Genomic DNA, 20,250 nt, shown 5'->3' with positions numbered 1-20,250 from the left:
TATTTAAATAATATTATCCATTATCAAATAAATATTCAAATTCAAATAAACACATTTAAATAATATTTATCAATTTTCCAAATTCAAAAACAATTTAAATTAGGTATTTATCCATGTTTATCAAAGCTACATATTCGAAAAATGGCAAAAATCTGAAACCCTAAATTCAACTGAGCTCACATCGTGAACTCCTAGTTCACGTCGTGAGCTGCGACTAAGGTTTTAACACATTACAAAAATTTCAATTATTCTTCTTCCATTCAGTTTCAAACAAGTTTTTACAGAAAACATGGATCTAGGGTGAAAGTAACCATGAAACAATGGCTCTGATACCACTATTGGGTTTTCTACGCATCAAATACACTCTAAACTAGGCAGCGGAAAAATCAAAACAACGATATACCTAAGTGTAAATGCAACCTATGGATCTATGGCTTCATGCTAATTACATCAACCCTAGAAAACATAAAACATAAGTAAGAAAACATACTTCTTATGTTGCCTTTGATCTCCATGCTTGAGATCTTGAACCTCTATGAAGTTGCTTGGATGAAAGGACCCAAACCAGAATCCCTCTAATGGTATCACACCCAATGACACCAAAGAGTATAATAAAATAACTAGGAGAAGGGTCAATTTCCCAAACCCAAAGGGGTTAGAAATCGTCCCTAAGAGGGGGAGGAAGAAGGGTTGGCGAAACTTCAAGCCAAGGTGCAAGGATGAATGAAATCCCTAAGGCCCTATTTATAGCCTTGGATGCCTCCTAGGGTTTAGTACTCCTTCCCATGTGGGATGGAGGCATAACCACGAAATTTCACTCCTTTCCCATGTGGGATGGAGTGATTTTCATCCAACCCTAATTCCATAAGGGTTCTGGAACATTCCTGATTAACCAACTATCGATTAATGAACATTCAACCCTTTAATCAATTAAACTGTTAATTAATTCCCATAATATATTTCCAAAATATATTTCCAATTAGTTTCTAATTAATTATTAACCATAATAATTAATAAACCAATTTCTCCTTTATTTATTCTACTCAATTTGGGTCTTGAGGGCAACCCAAAAGGACCCTGCTATTATTAGAAATATTACCAATAGTTGATGACCTTGAACACTATTCCAACATCGTCGAGTTTCCATATAAAATGAATGAATTTTGAATTAAATACATACCAGGAACCGGGCGTTACATGCAGGTTTTTTTGGATGGCAGATGTGGTGTTGGCTGCTAGTTTGGTGAGTTATGGTGGTCTGGTGGTGGTTGCTTAAGGTTGAAATGAAGGATTGTGAACGTTCGATGGTAAGGTGGGGCTTGAATTAGGGCTGATTTTTGTGTGTTGGTTTTACTTAAGGCTTGAGTTTTTTGGTGGTGGTTAGGTGTTCTTCAACAAATGAGAAAGTGGGAAAGAATTGTTTGTAAATGATTAAAAGATTATTTTTTAATAATGAGTGATAATAAAAAAAAATGTCAAAAATAAATGAAAAAGAAATTAAAAATGACATTATAGTCATTTCATGTCTCATGAGGGATGAAGCGTGCAAATGCAAACTAAAGAGGGATGAAACGTGCAACTTTGATGTAAGGGACGGTCTGAGTTAATTTTTAAAAATAAAGACTAAACGTACATTTTGACACATGCACGACGATTCATGTAATTTATCAGATCTAGTTTGTTTTTTGTCTAATAGTTATAATGTTAGAGATATCAAAATACAAGTTTTGACAAAAATGCCCTTGATAAAAATTATCTTAAAATGGTTCTTAACCTTTAAAATTTAAGAAGAGTTTTGACAAAAATATTCTTAATAATGGTTCTTAACGTACCTTGAAGGGTTCTAACATTTTCCCTCTCAAAATAAAATAAAGACTGATTTGTTAATCGACCTCCATAACTTTGTCCTCACTTCCTTCATAACAATATTGAGCTGACTTTTGATCTAGTCATACCCCTACGTCTTTGATCAGAATGTTTTACCTACACCTACCATTGACATTTTATTATATATTCAACCTCTCTTCCTCCTACACCAACATAATTCATGTTTGATACAAATTTAATGTATGATCTTTAAAACAAAAGTATGGTATATAATGTATCTACATCATCCGATAATTAACAAAATTAAGCAAATTAATAGTCAAAAGAATACAAAAAAATGTGTGCTAGGATTGATCAACATGAACAGGAGAGGGTGAATTCCTGCATATCGGACATGATCCATTCATCTTAAGCCATTCGTCAATACATTCTGCATGAAAGCAATGCAGACACTCCGGTATACACCTTACACTCTCCTTCACATGATACTCCGATAAGCATATCGGACACACTGCATCATCGTGTCCAGGGAGCCGTTTGCTTTCGCCCAGCACCACTTTCGTGTATGACTCGATGGTCGTCTGGTCAAGTCCAACGATGGTTGGCGGCACAACGCCGTCGTCCACTGGGGCCACGGTGGTGGTGGTTCTCTGGGTACTGAAGAGGTCACCCCGCCGTCTATCCTTTGCACACATTAGGCAAGCGATCATAACGGAAGCTGCCATGGCTGGTATAGCCATTGCAAAAGCTATGATTTTGAATATGTGGGAAGGTTTCGGAACACCTGTGAATCAAAAATCAAGAATCTTTAGATCGAATTCCAAATGGGTCAAGAAGGATATGAATCGGACTAACCGTTGTTATAGAAACATCTTGTCTCCGATGAGGAAATATTTGCATAACCACAGGAAACACCAGCTGTTTCACAAGTTTCACAATCAGGTTTCGACCATATCAAAATCATATCATCATCGATCCGTGTTGTAAACCCTTGATTTGATTGCTCCGACGTCACCGGCAGCCTTACATTAAGTCCGACGATCTGACATCCGGTGTTATTACCACTCAATGATCTCACAGCATTCATTGAAGCAATAGCAAGAGTCGTAAAACTCGAATTACTCAAACAATCAACGGTGGTATAGCTATAACCAGACAAACTCGCATCATTTGGACATCTCAAAAGAGTGTAATTTTGCATGTAGCTAGCAGCTGAGAAAGGTGAGTTGAAGAGGTCGATATTCAACAGCCTAGCCGGAAGACAGTTTAAAGGGTCGGAGATTCGCATAGCTTGTGATCGGTAGTTGATGCTCCTGACGGCGAATTCGCCGGAGGAGGAGATGTTGATAAGCAACGTACTGGGTCTTACACATCGGAGATCGAAGCCCAGAAAGCCGCAGGTTTGGGGTTGTTGACCGATTAACCGGAAGGGGAAACGGACGTTGTTTTGGTTTTGACCACAATATGAAAGTGGGCAATTTGGTTGTGCTGAAGAAAAAAGAGGAATCACGAGAAGATAGAAGAGAGCTTTTGTGAAGACATAGGCATAGGCATCCATGGATGCTCCTCGATTGTCGTGTCTTAAAAGATGACTTATTGAAGAAGGAAGGACATGTGGTTGGTAAAGGCAATCATATATATGAAACATAAATCCAAAGTCAAAAGCTTGTGAGTTCTGACAGTTGTGTTTTGTTTATGTATACAAGTTACACGACTTTTCTATTTTATTTTTGTCAAGTTACATCATCATTTGCCCCAATGAGTAAAGAATGTGTACGACAAAATAATTGACTATAAACAATCAAACAAATCAAAATCTTTCTTTTCATGAAAAAGAATACTCGATAATCATTTGAATGAAAAAAGAAACTAAACGTTGGAAGATATGACTAGAATTTACATGCTATAAAGAAAAAAAAAAAAAAAAAAAAAAAAGCAACTTTGGTTATATACTAACTATAACTAATTCATGAAATTTCGACAATTGGAGGCTCTACATAAACAAGGGACTTTAACTTCATCTTGCTCATCTTGATCAAATTTGTAGTCATACCTGTCGCACCATATAATCAATACAATTATATACATGTAAGTGACACGAAAACTTTATTAAAAACAAATTTTGTAATTTATTTTGAGAGAATATAAATGGAACCCACAAAATAAAAATGAAATTAAAAAAAAAATGGTCAACGAAAGTCATACGTCAATTCATCACCAGCGGCAACATTGCTTTTAGCAATGAGGACTATCCGGCTCTCCTCCTCACCCATACTTAAAATCCTAGCATAGCAATTCGGCATACACTGTAACAAATAAATAAATAAATAACATTTTGAATTATTAACCTATAAAAATACAAGGTAGCCTTTAAAAATAAAGATATACCAAACGAAATAAGAACCTTACCGAATGGTTAATTAAGCGTGCCATATTACCCTTATTTGTGGCATCAATTACAATATCCTCACTAATCTTAAACAACTGCATTAAAAAAAATTTAAATTAATCACAATCAACAAAAAAGAAAATATAAACGTATGTGAAACTTTATTCAAAAAAAAAAAAAAAAAAAAAGGAAACTCACATAGCAATCTTTCCCTTGAGATCTATATTTGACCTCTCTCAAATCTGCGACACTGCGCCTCACCTGCTCACCCCGGTATTCAAAAACCTCCAGATACGGAAAAAGAAACAGAAGATTTAATTTTATTATTTTTTTAATAAAAATAATATAATTTAAAAACAAAAATACCATTTCTCCTTCTTGTATCTTCCTACGTGCAAACAGGCCCCACCCATGTATTCCAGATTTACCAAAACAGACACGATGTTTTTCCATCCTCTGTAAACTGTCGAGTCTTTCCTTGAATGTAGAACACGAATTCAAATCTTGAACTTCCTATAAAGTGTAAACAAAACAAGTTAAATTACTAAATTACTAAAATACCCACTCCTGATAAAACAACTAAGTGGAAAAATTACACTGTTGGAAGTTAAGGAATCGATAGCATCTACAGGATGCTGAATTGGGCCCATAACTCGGTGAAATAGCGCTTCCTTTACATCATTCTGGAAATTTTAAAAAAGAGTTTTTAAGTGAGAAAATAAAGAGAAAAGTTTAATGGAATATTGTGACTTTTTTACCTTATTGGTTGATGGTGTATAAATGCGACACCTGGCAGCAGATAGAGGCTCAAACTCATTGTTCTCTGATGTTGAAGAAGTAGAAAGATTTACATTTGCACATGATACGAGTCTTGAGCCTCTAAAACTCTGTTTTTGATTCTGTTTTTGAAGCAATCCTGTTGCACAAAACACCTCTGATGAAGTCCTGATCACAATCCCATTGTCTGCTGGTGTTCTGTATATCAATATTTTTTATAAACAAAATGTCATTAACAATAAAACTCATAAATATGATCAGATTTTATAACACCATCATATTCTTGTAAAAAGTATACCTGTGGATAGCACAGTATGTTGTCCATTTGGTGTTATAAATCCCACCTTTCTCAGACGAATGCAGCTGAAAATTTTTTAAATCTTTAATAAATCACAACTATTATTTTACAAGATTCATAATTAAAAAAAAAAAAGTCAACTAGTCAACTTACTTCAACACAGTATCCAGCACGTGAAGCGCACATTGCATGAAAGAAAGTGGCACATTTGCAACACTGTATGCAAGAACCATGAACTTGCTTGCAAATTACACATGCCTACAATATACCCACAAAAATAAAAAAAATAAAAAGTTGCCACGTCAGCAATGTATTTATTAATTACATGTGGACAATGAAATGACATGAAAACTTGTTATCTTAATGCTTTTTTACCTTTACAAATGAATCAGGTGGAATCCTTAAAAGCCCAGTTGCAGGTTCCATTTTTTCATCACTTAAAAAAGCAACTTCAGGTCTAAACCATGCACAGATGACGTGGACCCACAAGGGTTCTATATCACTTGGCTTCATAGCCCCACCTATAATTTTTTAAAAAAAATAATTACCAAAAATAATCCCAAAAAAGTTTATAATTCATTTACCTTTAACAGGACATAGACAACATTCTCTTTCAATTTCAGGTGTTTCACATGCCCTACAAACCCAAGATGTGAAGTCATGAACATCTCTAACTCCGTAACATTCTTGATGCACAGCTATTTGACACCTGGACCAATAAAAAAAAGTTTGATTATTCTATTTTACATGTGGGATTTTTAACATAAAAGTACACAAGATAATTGAAAGAAAGAAAGACCTGTTGCAGATGATAATTTTGTTGATATCATAATCTTCATCCCATCTACATATAGCACATCTTTCAGTTGTCCACTTTGCATGAATAGGTTCATACTTCTCTGTAATTGTTACAAAAACATTTTATATATAAAATTCATTCATAAACATTAAAGTTAAACAGTAATAAAAGAATCATATGATTAAGATTAATTACCTTGAAGAAATGAAAATAACTGTTGTTCATCTAAAGGAGCAGACTTAACATAATAAACATTATTATCTGCAAGCTGCAATGTTAAAATGTTACTAAAAGATAATAAATCAAAACATATGCAGTACTCTGTATTCATATCATTAAAAAAATAAAAAAATAAAAATCACCATTTTTTCGAGGGGTAACATTGAACCCTTGACTTTAATGCTGACTTTCCACTTTTTTGCTCTGGAACCAGTATGGCGTTCCCATTTAGATGGGGTTTGTTTTCTTGTCCCACATGAACCACATTTACACTCCACTCTGATAAAAATATATATATATATATATATATATATATATATATATATATATATATATATAATATAAATCAATTAAGTATAAGTATTATATTATCATAATTGTGTTTTTTTTTCTGTGGTCTTACAAATGAAGATTTGGATAATAAATCCCTTCCATGTTGTTGCAGATGACACTTATTTTATCAGGCAATGTACTTTGAGCATTATTTTCTGTTGATCTGCTGAAAATATATCAAATCATCAGGAATTAAATCTAAAACGAAATAAAAAATTGACAACATCCTCATCATGAAAAGTTTGAATACCGGGGTTTTGGTGGCGATTTATCTACAGCTATTTGATCAACAGAAGGTTGACTTTTGCATTCTGTAATGATATTCTTATTAACCTTTGGAGTACAACGCTCACACAAAGCTTTATTCATTGTTTCAATTGGGAAAATCAAACCACAGCTCTCACAAGGTTGCTCCTCTTTCTGATTATAAACAATCTGCAACAAGAAAATCAACATATGAGTGTCATAGTTTCTACAAAAGTGTACAAGAAATATGAAGAACTGTATGCAAAAACACTTGCCTTTTTATTTTTGAAATATTTAAGATGACGTTCTGTAGCAGTTCCCACTTCGATCTCAACAAGATCGGAATCCGAATCCGAATAGGGTTCAGAATCGGAATCCGAATCAGATTCGGAATCAGAAGCAGAAGCGGAATCGGAATCACTTGAACATTCTTGTTTGTCCTCATAGCCGGAATTCAAATTCCCATTTTCAATAAAGTATGCTTCTTCTATTGCCTTACGAAAATCATCTGGCTTGCATCCGTACAATTGAGTTTGTCCCTGAAATCTGAACAAAAATTAACTCATTAAAACTCGTTATTAGTTTCTTGAAAACATAAAGGTACAAGCGTTTAAAGCACACACCTGTCTAAATACTCCAAAAAAGGAAATATCATTCCGTCTTTCACCCATGCATAATCCTGAAACATCAGCGAGACTTAATTAGGGCTAAAAATTAGTTAACAGACGCAAGACATGTAGACACGTGGCTGAATGGGGAAAGAGATTACCCTTGTTCCTCTTTTTGAATACCCATAAAACATAACACAAGCAGTGTTTGGAATGCGGGCTTTCTTTACAGATACAGGAGCTTCTTGTTGTGCGTCGATCACAATAGCTGGCCAAGCTGGAAACCTATTCGAGCATTTTGCCCACACAATTTCACCTGTATGAAAATCTTCATGTCCATAAGATTCCTTCTTGTTTTTATTCTTGATTGTCTTTCTCGCCTTCTTATTGCTGATAAAATTATTATTACCAATTGAAGTTGCAGAACAAGATGAACTTGTGTACATTTCACCCACCTTCACTTCCATACTCTGTTTCTTCGATACTGATTCTCTGTCACAAAATGGGCTTTTGCGCTTCTTTATGTTCGTAATCATATCGTTATCATTCTCTTTCTTCCACAAACCTATAACTGAGTCGTTAAATCGCGAGGGACATACTGATAGACGACTTCGAGAAGACTTGAGTAGTTGAATTGAACCTGAACTCGACTTCAAATCGGTAGGGGTACATGGAACTCCTCCGGTGCACCAAGCGTTAACGACGTTTTCGTAGTCGATAAAACAGGCTTCCTTATCAGCATTTGCCACGAACACGGTGTTTGTTCTTTGTTTCTTGGTAAAACTCCCAGAAGGGTAATGACGATGTGAATCATCTGTCGTATCGGCATCAATTTCCTCCAATTTGCAGCGTTTAACATTCGGCATTTTTGATCGCACCATCGGTTCAATCATCTTCTTCCATGACCGTAGAACTTATCCATCGTTAACCCTCTTTTCATACCAGAAATCTCAATAGAAACCCTAACTTTAGTCCGGTTTGGGGGAGAAAGAAACCAAAACGCATCAAGATTTATCGGTTCAGATAGACAGAATGTGGGAATTTTGCGACCCACCGCCAAGCTAATATAATGAAAGAATGGTTCGTTAATTGAGATAATTAGAACAGATAAAGATTCTACAGCCTCCGAAACAACTCATTCGAATTCGGAATTATCAATTAATTCCCCAAGAAATTCAGCAATTCCAATCAATTCAATCGAACATGGTAACCCAAAGAAAAGAAACCCTAATTCACGGAATCGAGGGGTTTAAACGACGAAAAGACTCGACAACTGATCCCAAATCAAACCAATTAAATCTGGGATTCTGCAACAGAAATTTAGAAAGAAAAAACGCAGCAGCACAGAGGCATGGGAGATAAAGAATTAGGATTTTGTTCTTGCAGTTGCATAAACAATCAAATGTTGTGCTTCTGTCAGCGTGAATATTAAAGGATACAGAGAGTTACACAAATGCCACTTCGACTATTTGTGTATTTGCACATTTAGCCCTAAAATAACACAAATTTCATCTTGTTTTTCTTGTAGGCTACTCTTCCTTAAACCGGTTACAACTTACAATGTTGTGTTTGGACCTTTTGTTTTGTTGATTATTTAGCATGCGATATTATTATTATTATTATTATTATTATTATTATTATTATTATGTTAAAACCCATAGAAATTACGGTTGAAAAAAACATTATTCATAATTTTACAGATATTGAAAAATCAAAGATTTATAATGTAACGTCCGCAATTTCAGGCTAGACGTTTAAAATATAACAATAATAATTATAATTATACATTTTAACGAACAATTAAAATCTTTGGTTAGAGTAATTGTTCTTCATATGTGTTACGAACTAATAAATATTTATTGTATGCATGATATGTGGATAAATATTATGAGTATATAATATTTATAGAATATCTTAATATAAAAATTATCATAAAACGATAAAATAAAGAATAAAAACAAAAGATTATTTAAGATAAATAATCTTAATGAAAGTTGTAGTAGACGTAATGACAATTTTGTGGATATAAAGAACACCCAAATCTGACTCCGTATGAAGTTCAAACCGATACGGTAATGTGTGTCATAAAAAGTGAACCGGAGATAGGTTGTTTTTTAGCCAAAGTAATATAAGTGAAAGTCGAAGTACTCGCCAATAGGAAAGTGTCGATATAAAGAACGTCAAAATCTGACTTCGTATTAGTAAGTTATGATTTTTCAAAGTTTCGAGTGCGACACAGTACAACAGTGTACGACATAAAAATCGAAATTAAAATCGGTTCATTGTTAGCCAAAACAATGTAAACGCGAGTTGAAGATATCGTAAATCCGAATTTTTCGATATAAAGACAGTCGAAAACGAAACTCGTATGTGAAGGATATAAGCGAAACTTGGTCCCTAAGTTTCGAAACGTGGCAAAATATGTTCAAATTTATAAAATTGAAATAAAATGAAAATTAGCTGACGGAGTCTAAATGAAAGTTGTAGTACTCGTCGATACAAAATTAAGGATATAAATAACGTCGAAAACGGAGTTTGTATGAAAAAAAATTATGAATTTCACAACGTTATTTATAGTCTAAGTCACCTCGAACCGAAACACAAAAAATAAAAAGAGAACTAGTCGAAGAAGTCTAAATGAAAGTTGTAGTACTCATCGATAGCTACGAGTAGATATAAAAACCATTGAAAACGGAGATCGTATACAAAAGTTATGAATTTTAGAAAAATTAATAAATTTGGACGACCCTGATCAACGCCACATGTCGCAATCAGAATAGACCCGTCCTCCCCAAGTTCAGGCGACGTGGACACACCAGGAGCTACCACGCGGGCAGGGCGCGGCTCACCTAGGCGCGGCGTGGCGCGGCTTTCTTGTTTAGCTGTATATACTTCTGTTTTTTTATCACGTTTCTTCACAAAACTTCTTTATTTCTTTCTCAAATTTTCCGAAGGACCCGAGGACGGACTTTAATATTTCTTAGATGTTATTAGCGAAGCTTTGTAACCCAGAAAGGCCCGAGAAATAGAGCTTTCGGTTTGAAGTCTGCCCGCGTAATGTTCATCCCTCTCAATTGTTCTGCTTCAAGATTTCTTTATTCACTTATTATCTTACCATTAAAGTTATGAAATCTTTTTTCATCTTCTTAATATTTGTATTGTGGATTCGTGTTTAAATAAGGTGTATTCTTAACAAGAATCCAATTATAAACCCTAAAACCAAAATCTCTTCTTGATCCAAGTTTTGTTCCTGACTCGGCACATCCAGCGCCTCTCCGCTTACGAACGTCAATGGTATTCCTAGTACTTCCATCTGCCTTCTCAATTTCTTCTTATTATTGATTTCTAAGTACAATTTTGAAAACCTACATCTGTCGCATTGGATCAGGGCATGATAATTAGAACTATAGTTTTTATGTAGAGATTTTAATATTTTTTACTAATCTCTATTCATTTAAATTGATTATAAACATATCTTCTTTCTATTGATTGGTGTTGTGTTTTAGCTTTATCAATACAGATCATGGAGGTTAGTTTAGAATATGAATTATTTATTCTTTAACCAAGCATAAATACACTTCTTCTCAGTTATTAACTTGTTTTGATTTTCAAACAATGACAAACAGAATCCAATTGCCATTGATAAGATAAAGGAGACATTTGAACCTGATAACAGTGGTGGCCATGGAGGAGTCATTGGAACCTGATAACAGTGGTGGTCGTGAATTACAATTGCATGGGAAAGATAGGGTTGTCTTCAGAGCGCCTGAGAGGAAATCATTACTAGGATTGGATGATCTTGCAATTGCAAAATGAGCTAAGGATCATTCAAAGTTCCTAGAGAAAAATTTCATTCTATGATGGCATCTCTAAATGAAGATGTTGAGAAAAACACATCCTCGCTCACAGGTATTACACCCCCGGCCGGCGGCGGAAACGTCGGACGGTGCGAACGAGGGGAAATTGGATCGAGGCATACAGATATATAAAGAACAATACACAAAGGTATATCACAGACATTACTTTTATTTATTATAAATTATTCTGGGATTACATTGTTTGAAAGACAAGCACACAACCTAACGTCACTAGAAATGATAAACAGACGAAACTAAACTCCAACGAGCTTCCTTGAAGACCGCTTCCTCCTCGACGCAACAATCCTCCACACTCATCTCCCTAAGAATACATGTATTTTTGAAAACGGAAATATAATGTTGGTGAGTGCAAAGGTTTCTATAGTTTTCGACTTTTATTTGGTTGTATAAATTTAAGAATCATTTTTCTTTTAGAAAAAATTTTCCTAAAGTATTTTATCAACCCTAGCTTCCTATCTTTTTAGGATGTCTAATGATCCTATCTTATTATTTTTTTAGGATATCTTATTAATCCTAATTAACTATATTTGTAGGATAACTAACAACCCTAACGTATTTTATCTACCATTCTAAGGCATCTCTAATGGTAGTCGGATCTCTAAGGTTTTTTTAATGTATTACCATGAGCCCCCATAATCGACATTGATTGACTAATAATTTTCCCCACCATTACGCTTCATCGGACATCGAATAGTGAATAATAAGAAAGTTATCATGTCGAGATTGTAGCTAGCAATCGCAGGTGGGACTGTTAATCTCCGTATAGATCTATACATATCTTTCTAGCTCTCGCAAGATTAACGTATAGGTATTGGGGAATGTCGAATTGAATCAAGACCTTTGGATAAATATTAACAACTCACTAATGCGTTAACCTTAGGTATTTATCTTTTATCTTTTATCTTTTATCCTTCCTAGGGATTTCCTATAACTATCACAATATAAATCTTTTATCTTATATTTGATAATTAAAACTTTTGATCTCATAATTATTTTGTATATATAAGTATTCATATATGTACCCTAATTATGTTTATTTAAAAACAAGATATTTGGGCAGAGTAACAATTAGGTACGGTGCATATCCCTACATTTGACCAACATAACTTTTAGGTACTACGTTATCCTAGGGATTTGGTCATTATAACATCTAGGTATTATCTCTTCCTAGACTATCGGCCATCATAAATCTTAGGCATAATATCATGGCTTACAACTAGGCATAGTAACTATAGCTACATTATCCTAAGACTTTAAACTTTATAAAATGATTTGATATTTATAGTGTGACAACCGTCAAAATTCGAGTCGGTTCTAGATTTGACTAAACTTAGTTACATGTATAGGCACGACACATACTAGGCTTAGTAACTAGAAGCTAAGTTATAACCTACTAGAAACTTGAAAACAAGAAGAATCGAAGGATAGTGTACTTAGATTTCACATGGTTATGTGAATTCTATAACTACTTAACTGTAGAGACTATCCATATTTGGGTCACTCTTTGACTCGAACACCTTTTCATGAATCATATACACACATCATGCACATGACCTAGAAGTAGAAATTAGGTCAAAGTCTCATAGAAACTTAAGTCAAAGTTGAAAACTAGGACTAGTACACTCGATTCCTCAATTTCGCTTGAATCTCGAAACCACTACATAGAATGCCAATAAATCGATAAAAATAAATTACAAACATTATTTTTAACTAGAAAAGAGTTATGAAACTCTAACATAAATTGAAATCTCAAATAATTCAATTTATTTTGATATCCAAATATATATTAAATCTCAAGACCCTAAAAACCCTAAAATCTCAAATTTATAAACTTTAACACCTAAAACAAATCCATAAAATTTGGTATGGACTTTATAATATCAATTTAAACTAACTCAAATTAGTAAAATATAACCAAGGAGAAATAAAATTTAAGTCATTAGTATTTAACCTTATTTTCTAAGCAAAAAAATCAAGGTTTTGTGAATGAAAATTAAGATAAGGTGCATATTTTATAAAAACTTGATATTTTTATAAAATAAAGTTATAATTTTATAAAATTTAAGAGAGGGAGACCCTCTCTCCATTCAAAAGTCAGACTCCACCTCCCAAGAAATCTCTTCCCAACAAACATTAATCATTCTTCACCCACACACTCCATCTCCTTCACTTCTCTCTCTCTCTCTCTCTCTCTCTCATTTCTCTCTCACACTCTCACACACATTTTCTCTCTTCCTCTCTCTATGAACCACGAAATTTCCAGAGAATAAGACCCAAAAACACTCCTTAAACTCGAAATGTTCATCATCTAGGAGTGTTCTTAAAGGTAAACCCGAAAATCCTTCATTTTCCTTCACTTTTCTTTCTTGGTTTAAAGGTTTTTCTTGCACTTCTCATTCTTCTACACCATTCTTTATGAACATATCCATGAATGTTGAGTTTGATGATGATGATGGTAGGGTTTCACCCAAGAACAACATGCATGTTGTCTAATGGTGAAATCCAAGGACCAAAACCTATGTCAAACCCTAAAATACGGATTTTTACAAGTTTTAAAGGTTCATCTACCTTGTACATTCAAGTTTTTCCTTTGAAAACATCACTATGAACAAAATATGTCCATGCATGGTCTTCAAACCGTGAAGCATGTGATGAACATCAAGTTAAAGAGCTTGATGATCAAAGGACACTGTTAATAGTGCATGTAAATGATTTTATTCATAAAAAAAATCTAAAAATCCTTTTCTGTTCAAAACAAAATTTTCTCAGAATTCCAGTAAGATAATAATAGGTTCTGGAAAATACTAAGACCTTTTATCATTTCCTTGATTTACTAAAATTGTTACAAGAAAACAAGGCTATAAATCATATAAAATACTTTCGGAGGTCTATAAATCCTAGAAAAATTCGTGGATGACCCCTAAGGTAAATAATGACCTCTAATTAAGTTTCATCGATTTTTGTTACTGTTTAGTATGGTTTTCAATTTTCTTTTTGTTTAGCTCCAATAAATCATAAAACCACTTTAGAGAATGTAAAATGGCTACCTAATAATTTTCGCAGCTCCTACTCTATGTGGAAGACTTAGAACAATATTTTCAGAGTTTTTCATATTGCATTCCTATTTTTCCCCGATTTTTGTATTTATAATGGCCTAAAAATAGAAACAAATAGTTATGCTAATCCAAAATTCATGAAATTTTACCAGAACACCTTGTAGTAGATTAGGATGCTACATAAAAATTTTGATGCTTTTTCTCTTCTGTATACTATTTTTCTTATATTTTCCCAAGATTAAATACACTTAAACCCAATTTTTACTAGAATAAATGCACAAAAATCATAAAATTGGGTTAAATAGTTTATAAATTCATTATTATTTTTTTCCCAGCTTAATAATGTTTAATAACAGTAATACAAAAAGTTTGGGTAATTTTGGAAACTGTTTTCTATTTATTTCATTTTTTATTAGAATAAATGCACAAAAATCATAAAATTAGGTTAAACAGTTTAGAAATCCATTTTTATATTTTTCTCAGCTTAAGTATGTGTAATGGCAGTATTATAAAAAGTTTGGGGTATTTTCTTAACTGATTGCTATTTTTCATGAATTTTTATCTATTTAGAGAATTAAATATAAGAAAAATGGTTATCCATATCTATAATCCATGAAAACTTATCTGGAAGTCTTTTAATGTAGTTAGAACGAAAATATGAAGTTTGGTAATTTTTATTAACTGTTTAGTATTTTTCATGATTTTATGGTTATTCAAGAAACTAAAACCGTGAAAAATAGTTAGACAAATCAAAAATTCAAGAAAATTTATCTTAAGGTCTTTGACTTCAATTAAAACTGAAATGCAAAGTTTGGGAAATTTTAGAACCAAATTGATTTAGTTTTTGAATATTAAATCATTGGAACACCTCTTAAAATGTTAAATATTAGCATTTCAATAATGTGAATTTTCCAATTAAATTGTTATATAACAATTGATTCATTGAAATTTAATTTTCACAGAAAAATATTTGTAACTTATCAATATTAAATTTTGACACAATATTGGCATAATTCTATTGTAGTAGTAAGTATACTAGTGTTAGATTTCGATTAGAGACTCACTAGCGAATACCATTATTATAGGAATCGATAGTGGTACAATTGGAACTTAGCTCAAGGCATCATTTGCATCATCTCAATGCATATTGTGAGTATTCACGCACTCCCCTATTTTCGGTTTTTAAATGTTTTGGGGTGGAAAAGCATGTCCTAAACTTTTTATGTTCGTTGTATTTATTTTGACTCGTATAAACTTGATTACTATATTTTGCTTATTGTGAGTATTCACGCATTCCCCTATTTTCGGATTTTAAATGTTTTGGGGTGGAAAAGCATGTCCTAATCTATTTATGTCCGTTGTATTTATTTGACTCGTATAAACTTGGTTGCTATATTTTGCATATTGTGAGTATTCACCACTCCCCTATTTTTGGTTTTTAAATGTTTTGGGGTGGAAAAGCATGTCCTAAACTTTTTATGTTCGTTGTATTTATTTTGACTCGTATGAAACTTGGTTGCTATATTTCGTATGTATGTGTATGTTACTTTAATTCATGAGGACTGTATCGCGGTTAAGTCCCTGGAATCTCTAGACACAACTCATTAACTCTTTTAAGCCTATGGTTATTATGGATAGTGCTATCAGGAGGTAGACAACTCCTCACTCGCACGATTCACTTGAATGCATTTTACCATTTTATACACTATGTTTGCGATACACATAGTAGTCAATAGGGCACGATTCGGTCATTAGGCTTGGGTTGTGAACTCATGAATGGAAACTTGATGCACATACGAATCTTTATGCACATACAAACTTGTTATTTATTTTGGCAACAAACTCGTTTATTAATTATAGCAATGAACTTTGTTTCACATTATAGCAATGAGTTTTATTTCTCATGATGACAACGAACTTTGTTAATATAAACTTATTTACTCATTTTAACAATATACTTTATCTATGGAAACTTATATCAAATCTTTGATTTCGATTCATGAAACCAACATTATTTTTAACTTGTGAACTCACCAACTATTTTTATAGTTGACGCTCGTTTTACATGCTTTTTCAGGAATCATCGAGTAAGTGGCACTTAGGGACACTTCACTTTTAGGAGCATTCGCATGTGTTGTATTTCAATTTACATTGTAATTTCATTTAAAAATTTGTTCAAAAACATTGTAAATTTGTAATGATTTTTAATACTATGGTTGGTGTTGTCTTTAAACTTTTGCTATGAGACCCTTTACACTGTCACGCCTCGTGTTTCCGCTTTAGCGGGGTGTGACATATAGACATAATTATATTTTGATAAAACCATTTGATAAGCGTGTATCCCCCCTCCCCCCGCGTAAAAAAATTAATAATAGTAAAATAGGGGTCGTGAACTCGCCCTAGTCGCGTGAAACCTTTAATGTAGGGTTGAATCGGGCTCTGCACTCCGGGGATCGCTCCAAGGGAAGAAGATTTCGAAAATGCAGAGAGAGTGAGGGTTGAAGGTGTGCAGAAGTGTTCTGCAGAGCCTTCTATTTATAGTCATGGATTTGGGGTGCGTGCGTCGCGCATGATCATTGTGGCTCCATCCACAGAATTCCGCGTGTCACTTCCCAAATTGGCCACGTCACTCGCAATTTGATGGAATTCGGTGTCAGGTTTGCGACGTGCAGAGACGCGCCCCTCAAGCGCACAAAAAGATTTTGTAAAAATCATAACTTCTCCGTGCGAGCTCCGATCGAAGCCTTGTTTATATCTATATAATGATCTCAATATGTACTACAACTCTCCTTTAGGTTGTTTTATCTTGTTTTGAATTTCATTTTCGTGCTTAACGGGGGTAAAAATAAATGAATTTACAAAAATCATGTCTCTCATACGGATCCCGTTTTCAGCAAACTTTGTCCTAAAGCTTATATCTTGAGGAGTACTACGAAACTTCTTTTTGCACTTTTAGTTAAAAGTCAACCAATCTCTAAATACCATTTTGACGTAATTAATTTTAATTGTGCGATTGATTTCTATTTTTATAAAATCCATATCTTTTTCCTTTGGAGTCGAATTTTTACGAATCTTATATCCTTGAGATCACATTAATGAGTACTATCCAAGTATGTTAACCAGCTTAGAAAATGGTACAACTTTTCGAACACTAATTTTTTAGCCTAATGGATATTTTAACAACCAAACGTAATGGCACATTTGATTTTTATTATCTCAAAAATCAAATATTACAATACTAAGCTATTACATCTATCGCCCCTACTCTTTCCTAATGGTGATCAGTGATGGAAACTCTCAGTTGTCACAGTCTTCCTCTGTTTAGGAAATTTCATCCCAAAATTTTATATTGTCATCCGACTTCCTTTGAACAAGTGAGTATACTTTTCCTTCATCTGGTCCTTTCTTTCCCATGTGTACTCTGGTCCTCACTTAGCGTTCCATCACACCTTGACAATGGGAATCCGACTATGCTTGAGTCGTTTGACCTCTTTGTCCATCATTTTGATTGGCTCTTCGATGAAGTTCAGTTAAGGGTTAATCTGAATTTCATCAAGTGGAATGACAAGCATGTCGTCAGAAAGGCACTTCTTAATATTAGACACATGCAAGACATCATGCATTTTATTAAGCTCCTGGTGTAACTTAATTCAATAGGCAACTAGACCTATCATGTCAAGGATTTCGAATGTTCCTATGTACCTCGGATTCAGTTTACCCCGCTTTCCAAACCTTATAACTCCTTTCCAAGGAGATACATTGAGCATCATCATGTCTCCGACTTGGAACTATAGGGCTTTACGCCTTACGTCAACGTTGCTCTTTCTGACAGTCATGTGCTGCTTTCATGTGCTCTTATATCTGCACTATCTTTTCAGTCGTCTCGAGGATAATCTATGGGCCTGTTTGTAGGGTATCCCCTACGAATTTCTTGGCCAGTTGGGTGCCGCCAACCTCTGTCCAGCAAATAGGAGATCGACATTTTCGGCCGTATAGTGCTTCGAACGGTGCTGCTTTGATGCTCGTGTGATAGTTGTCGTTGTATGAGAACTCAACCATAGGAAGGTGAGTATCCCATGCACTTCTGAAATCTATCACACATGCTCGGAGCTTGTCTTCCAGCGTTTGGATGGTCCTTTCATTTTGGCCATCGGTGTGTGGATGATAGGTTGTACTCATATCCAGGCACGTACCAAGGGAATTTTGTAAACTCTGCGAGAAACGAGAGGTAAACCTACTATCCCTATCAGAGATAATAGATAAGGGTACCCCATGCAATATGACGATCTCTCTAAGTTACGTATTGGTCAGCTTCTCCATCTTATCCGTCTCTTTTATTAGTACGAAGTGGGCATACTTGGTTAATCTATCGATAACTACCGATATAGTGTCATAACCAGCAGTAGTCTTTGGTAATTTGGTAACTGTTAGGCGTGTCAAACCCAACAAATAAAGGGTTACAAAATGACTCTAAAACACTGTTACTTTGCACTAAAAATGTAATACAAGGTAAGCAGGGTCGATCCACAGAGACACGGGACAAGTGCTTATACCTTTTTGCGTAAGGTACAAAAATGGTCACATAATGGGGGAATTTATAAGCAATGATTTAAACGATAGAATAAAGCAATAAGTAAATGATTGATTAAATGAAGTAGATTCAAGATTTGTAAGGACTCCAACTCTATGCAAGACAATTTAGCAATGTGATTCCAAGGGTGAAATGACTTCTACTTAATTCCACCCTAGTTGGTAGTTGAAAGTGTTAACAAGTTCTAACACTTCCCATTCACCAAGTTGTCAAATTCAAAACAAGCTCTTTGAAAATAACCTAACCTTCTAATTTAAGTTTAAACAAGCTCTTAGATAGAAATCAAAAGGTTGTAATAAGATTTATGTGAATGTTCCCAACAACACCCAATACTCCTCACAAGCTCGGGAGTGTAAGAGTATGTGAATAATATTTACACTAAATTCATTCAATGGAAATCAATTTAGTGTTTGTTACTTAGTCCAATTCACAAAACAATTACAGATTTTGCAATTAGATAACTGGAATGACCTAACCCTAATTCAATTGGCCAGTAAGAATCACAATTAGAATCAAACATTCAATTGAAACAAAATCAAATTCACTAGGTAGGAATTGGAAGCAAACATCAAATCACATGATTGAAATCACAACTAAAAAGTCAAGACATGAAGTTGGAGAAACTAGGGTTCTAGCCACTCATGACTAGAACAAGATCACAAATCTAGAAAATGAAATTAAAGTTCTTACAAAGTGAAATAAAATGTTCCCAAGTGTTAATCAACTCCAAATTCCTCAAGAAAATCGCCTTCTCTGCTCTAAAAGTCGACCCCCCCTTAAAAAAATCGGTTCCCCTCTTTAAGAATGGTGAAAAACTGCTATAAAACCCGCATTTACGTTTACACAGCCCGTATAAATTAACACTGTCGTTCACGCGCCCGCGTAAACGCAAAAATACATTGCACATAAATCTACGTTTACACGGGCGTGTAAACGCAAGGCTTTCATTTACACGGCCGTGCAAATCTCTGTAAAGCCAAAATCTTCATTTCTTTGATATCTTGCTCCTCGGTGCTCCGCAAGTCCCGAAATTTTGTCCCAACTCTTATTTACCTCCTCCAACAATATCCTACCTCCAAAAGTCCTTGAAATATCACAAAAATGTGTGAATGAAATTGTCTCATGAAAAATCCCGAAAAACATGCAAAATGCATGAGTTTAAACCTAAATGCAATGCACTTTTATGGAGTAAAACTACATAATGGATGCATGAAATGCATCTAACAAAT

The 20,250-nt window shown here is 34.1% G+C and overlaps 2 protein-coding genes across 4 annotated transcripts; both read right to left on the bottom strand.

The window, feature by feature from the left end:
• Positions 1–2,070: 2,070 nt before the first annotated feature.
• On the bottom strand, positions 2,071–3,496 carry LOC145104722 (putative RING-H2 finger protein ATL21A). Its single transcript, XM_079041917.1, has 2 exons — positions 2,683–3,496; positions 2,071–2,611 (listed from the first exon to the last, which is right to left on the bottom strand). The coding sequence occupies exons 1-2, from the start codon at positions 3,473–3,475 to the stop codon at positions 2,172–2,174; spliced, it is 1,233 nt and encodes a 410-aa protein (XP_078898043.1). The 5' UTR covers positions 3,476–3,496; the 3' UTR covers positions 2,071–2,171.
• Positions 3,497–3,645: 149 nt separating this feature from the next.
• On the bottom strand, positions 3,646–8,880 carry LOC145104721 (histone-lysine N-methyltransferase ATX3-like). Of its 3 annotated transcripts, XM_079041916.1 has the most exons (20): positions 8,137–8,880; positions 7,658–8,061; positions 7,512–7,567; positions 7,164–7,434; positions 6,893–7,077; positions 6,713–6,808; positions 6,453–6,588; positions 6,286–6,358; positions 6,091–6,190; positions 5,876–6,000; positions 5,667–5,812; positions 5,445–5,549; positions 5,292–5,356; positions 4,975–5,191; positions 4,813–4,899; positions 4,583–4,729; positions 4,415–4,501; positions 4,237–4,311; positions 4,033–4,133; positions 3,646–3,880 (listed from the first exon to the last, which is right to left on the bottom strand). In XM_079041916.1, the coding sequence occupies exons 1-20, from the start codon at positions 8,387–8,389 to the stop codon at positions 3,790–3,792; spliced, it is 2,820 nt and encodes a 939-aa protein (XP_078898042.1). In that variant the 5' UTR covers positions 8,390–8,880; the 3' UTR covers positions 3,646–3,789. The 3 variants fall into 3 exon arrangements, with proteins under 3 accessions (XP_078898042.1, XP_078898040.1, XP_078898041.1); XM_079041914.1 differs by having other exon boundaries at positions 7,658–8,880; XM_079041915.1 differs by having other exon boundaries at positions 6,713–6,805; positions 7,658–8,880.
• Positions 8,881–20,250: the final 11,370 nt, after the last annotated feature.

Source organism: Lactuca virosa, chromosome 4, assembly GCF_052849685.1.
Source record: "Lactuca virosa cultivar CGN04683 chromosome 4, Lactuca_virosa_CGN04683_v6, whole genome shotgun sequence".
NCBI lineage: Eukaryota > Viridiplantae > Streptophyta > Magnoliopsida > Asterales > Asteraceae > Lactuca > Lactuca virosa.
Note: the sequence above shows the minus strand (reverse complement) of the source record. Positions and strands in the feature narration are given on the sequence as shown.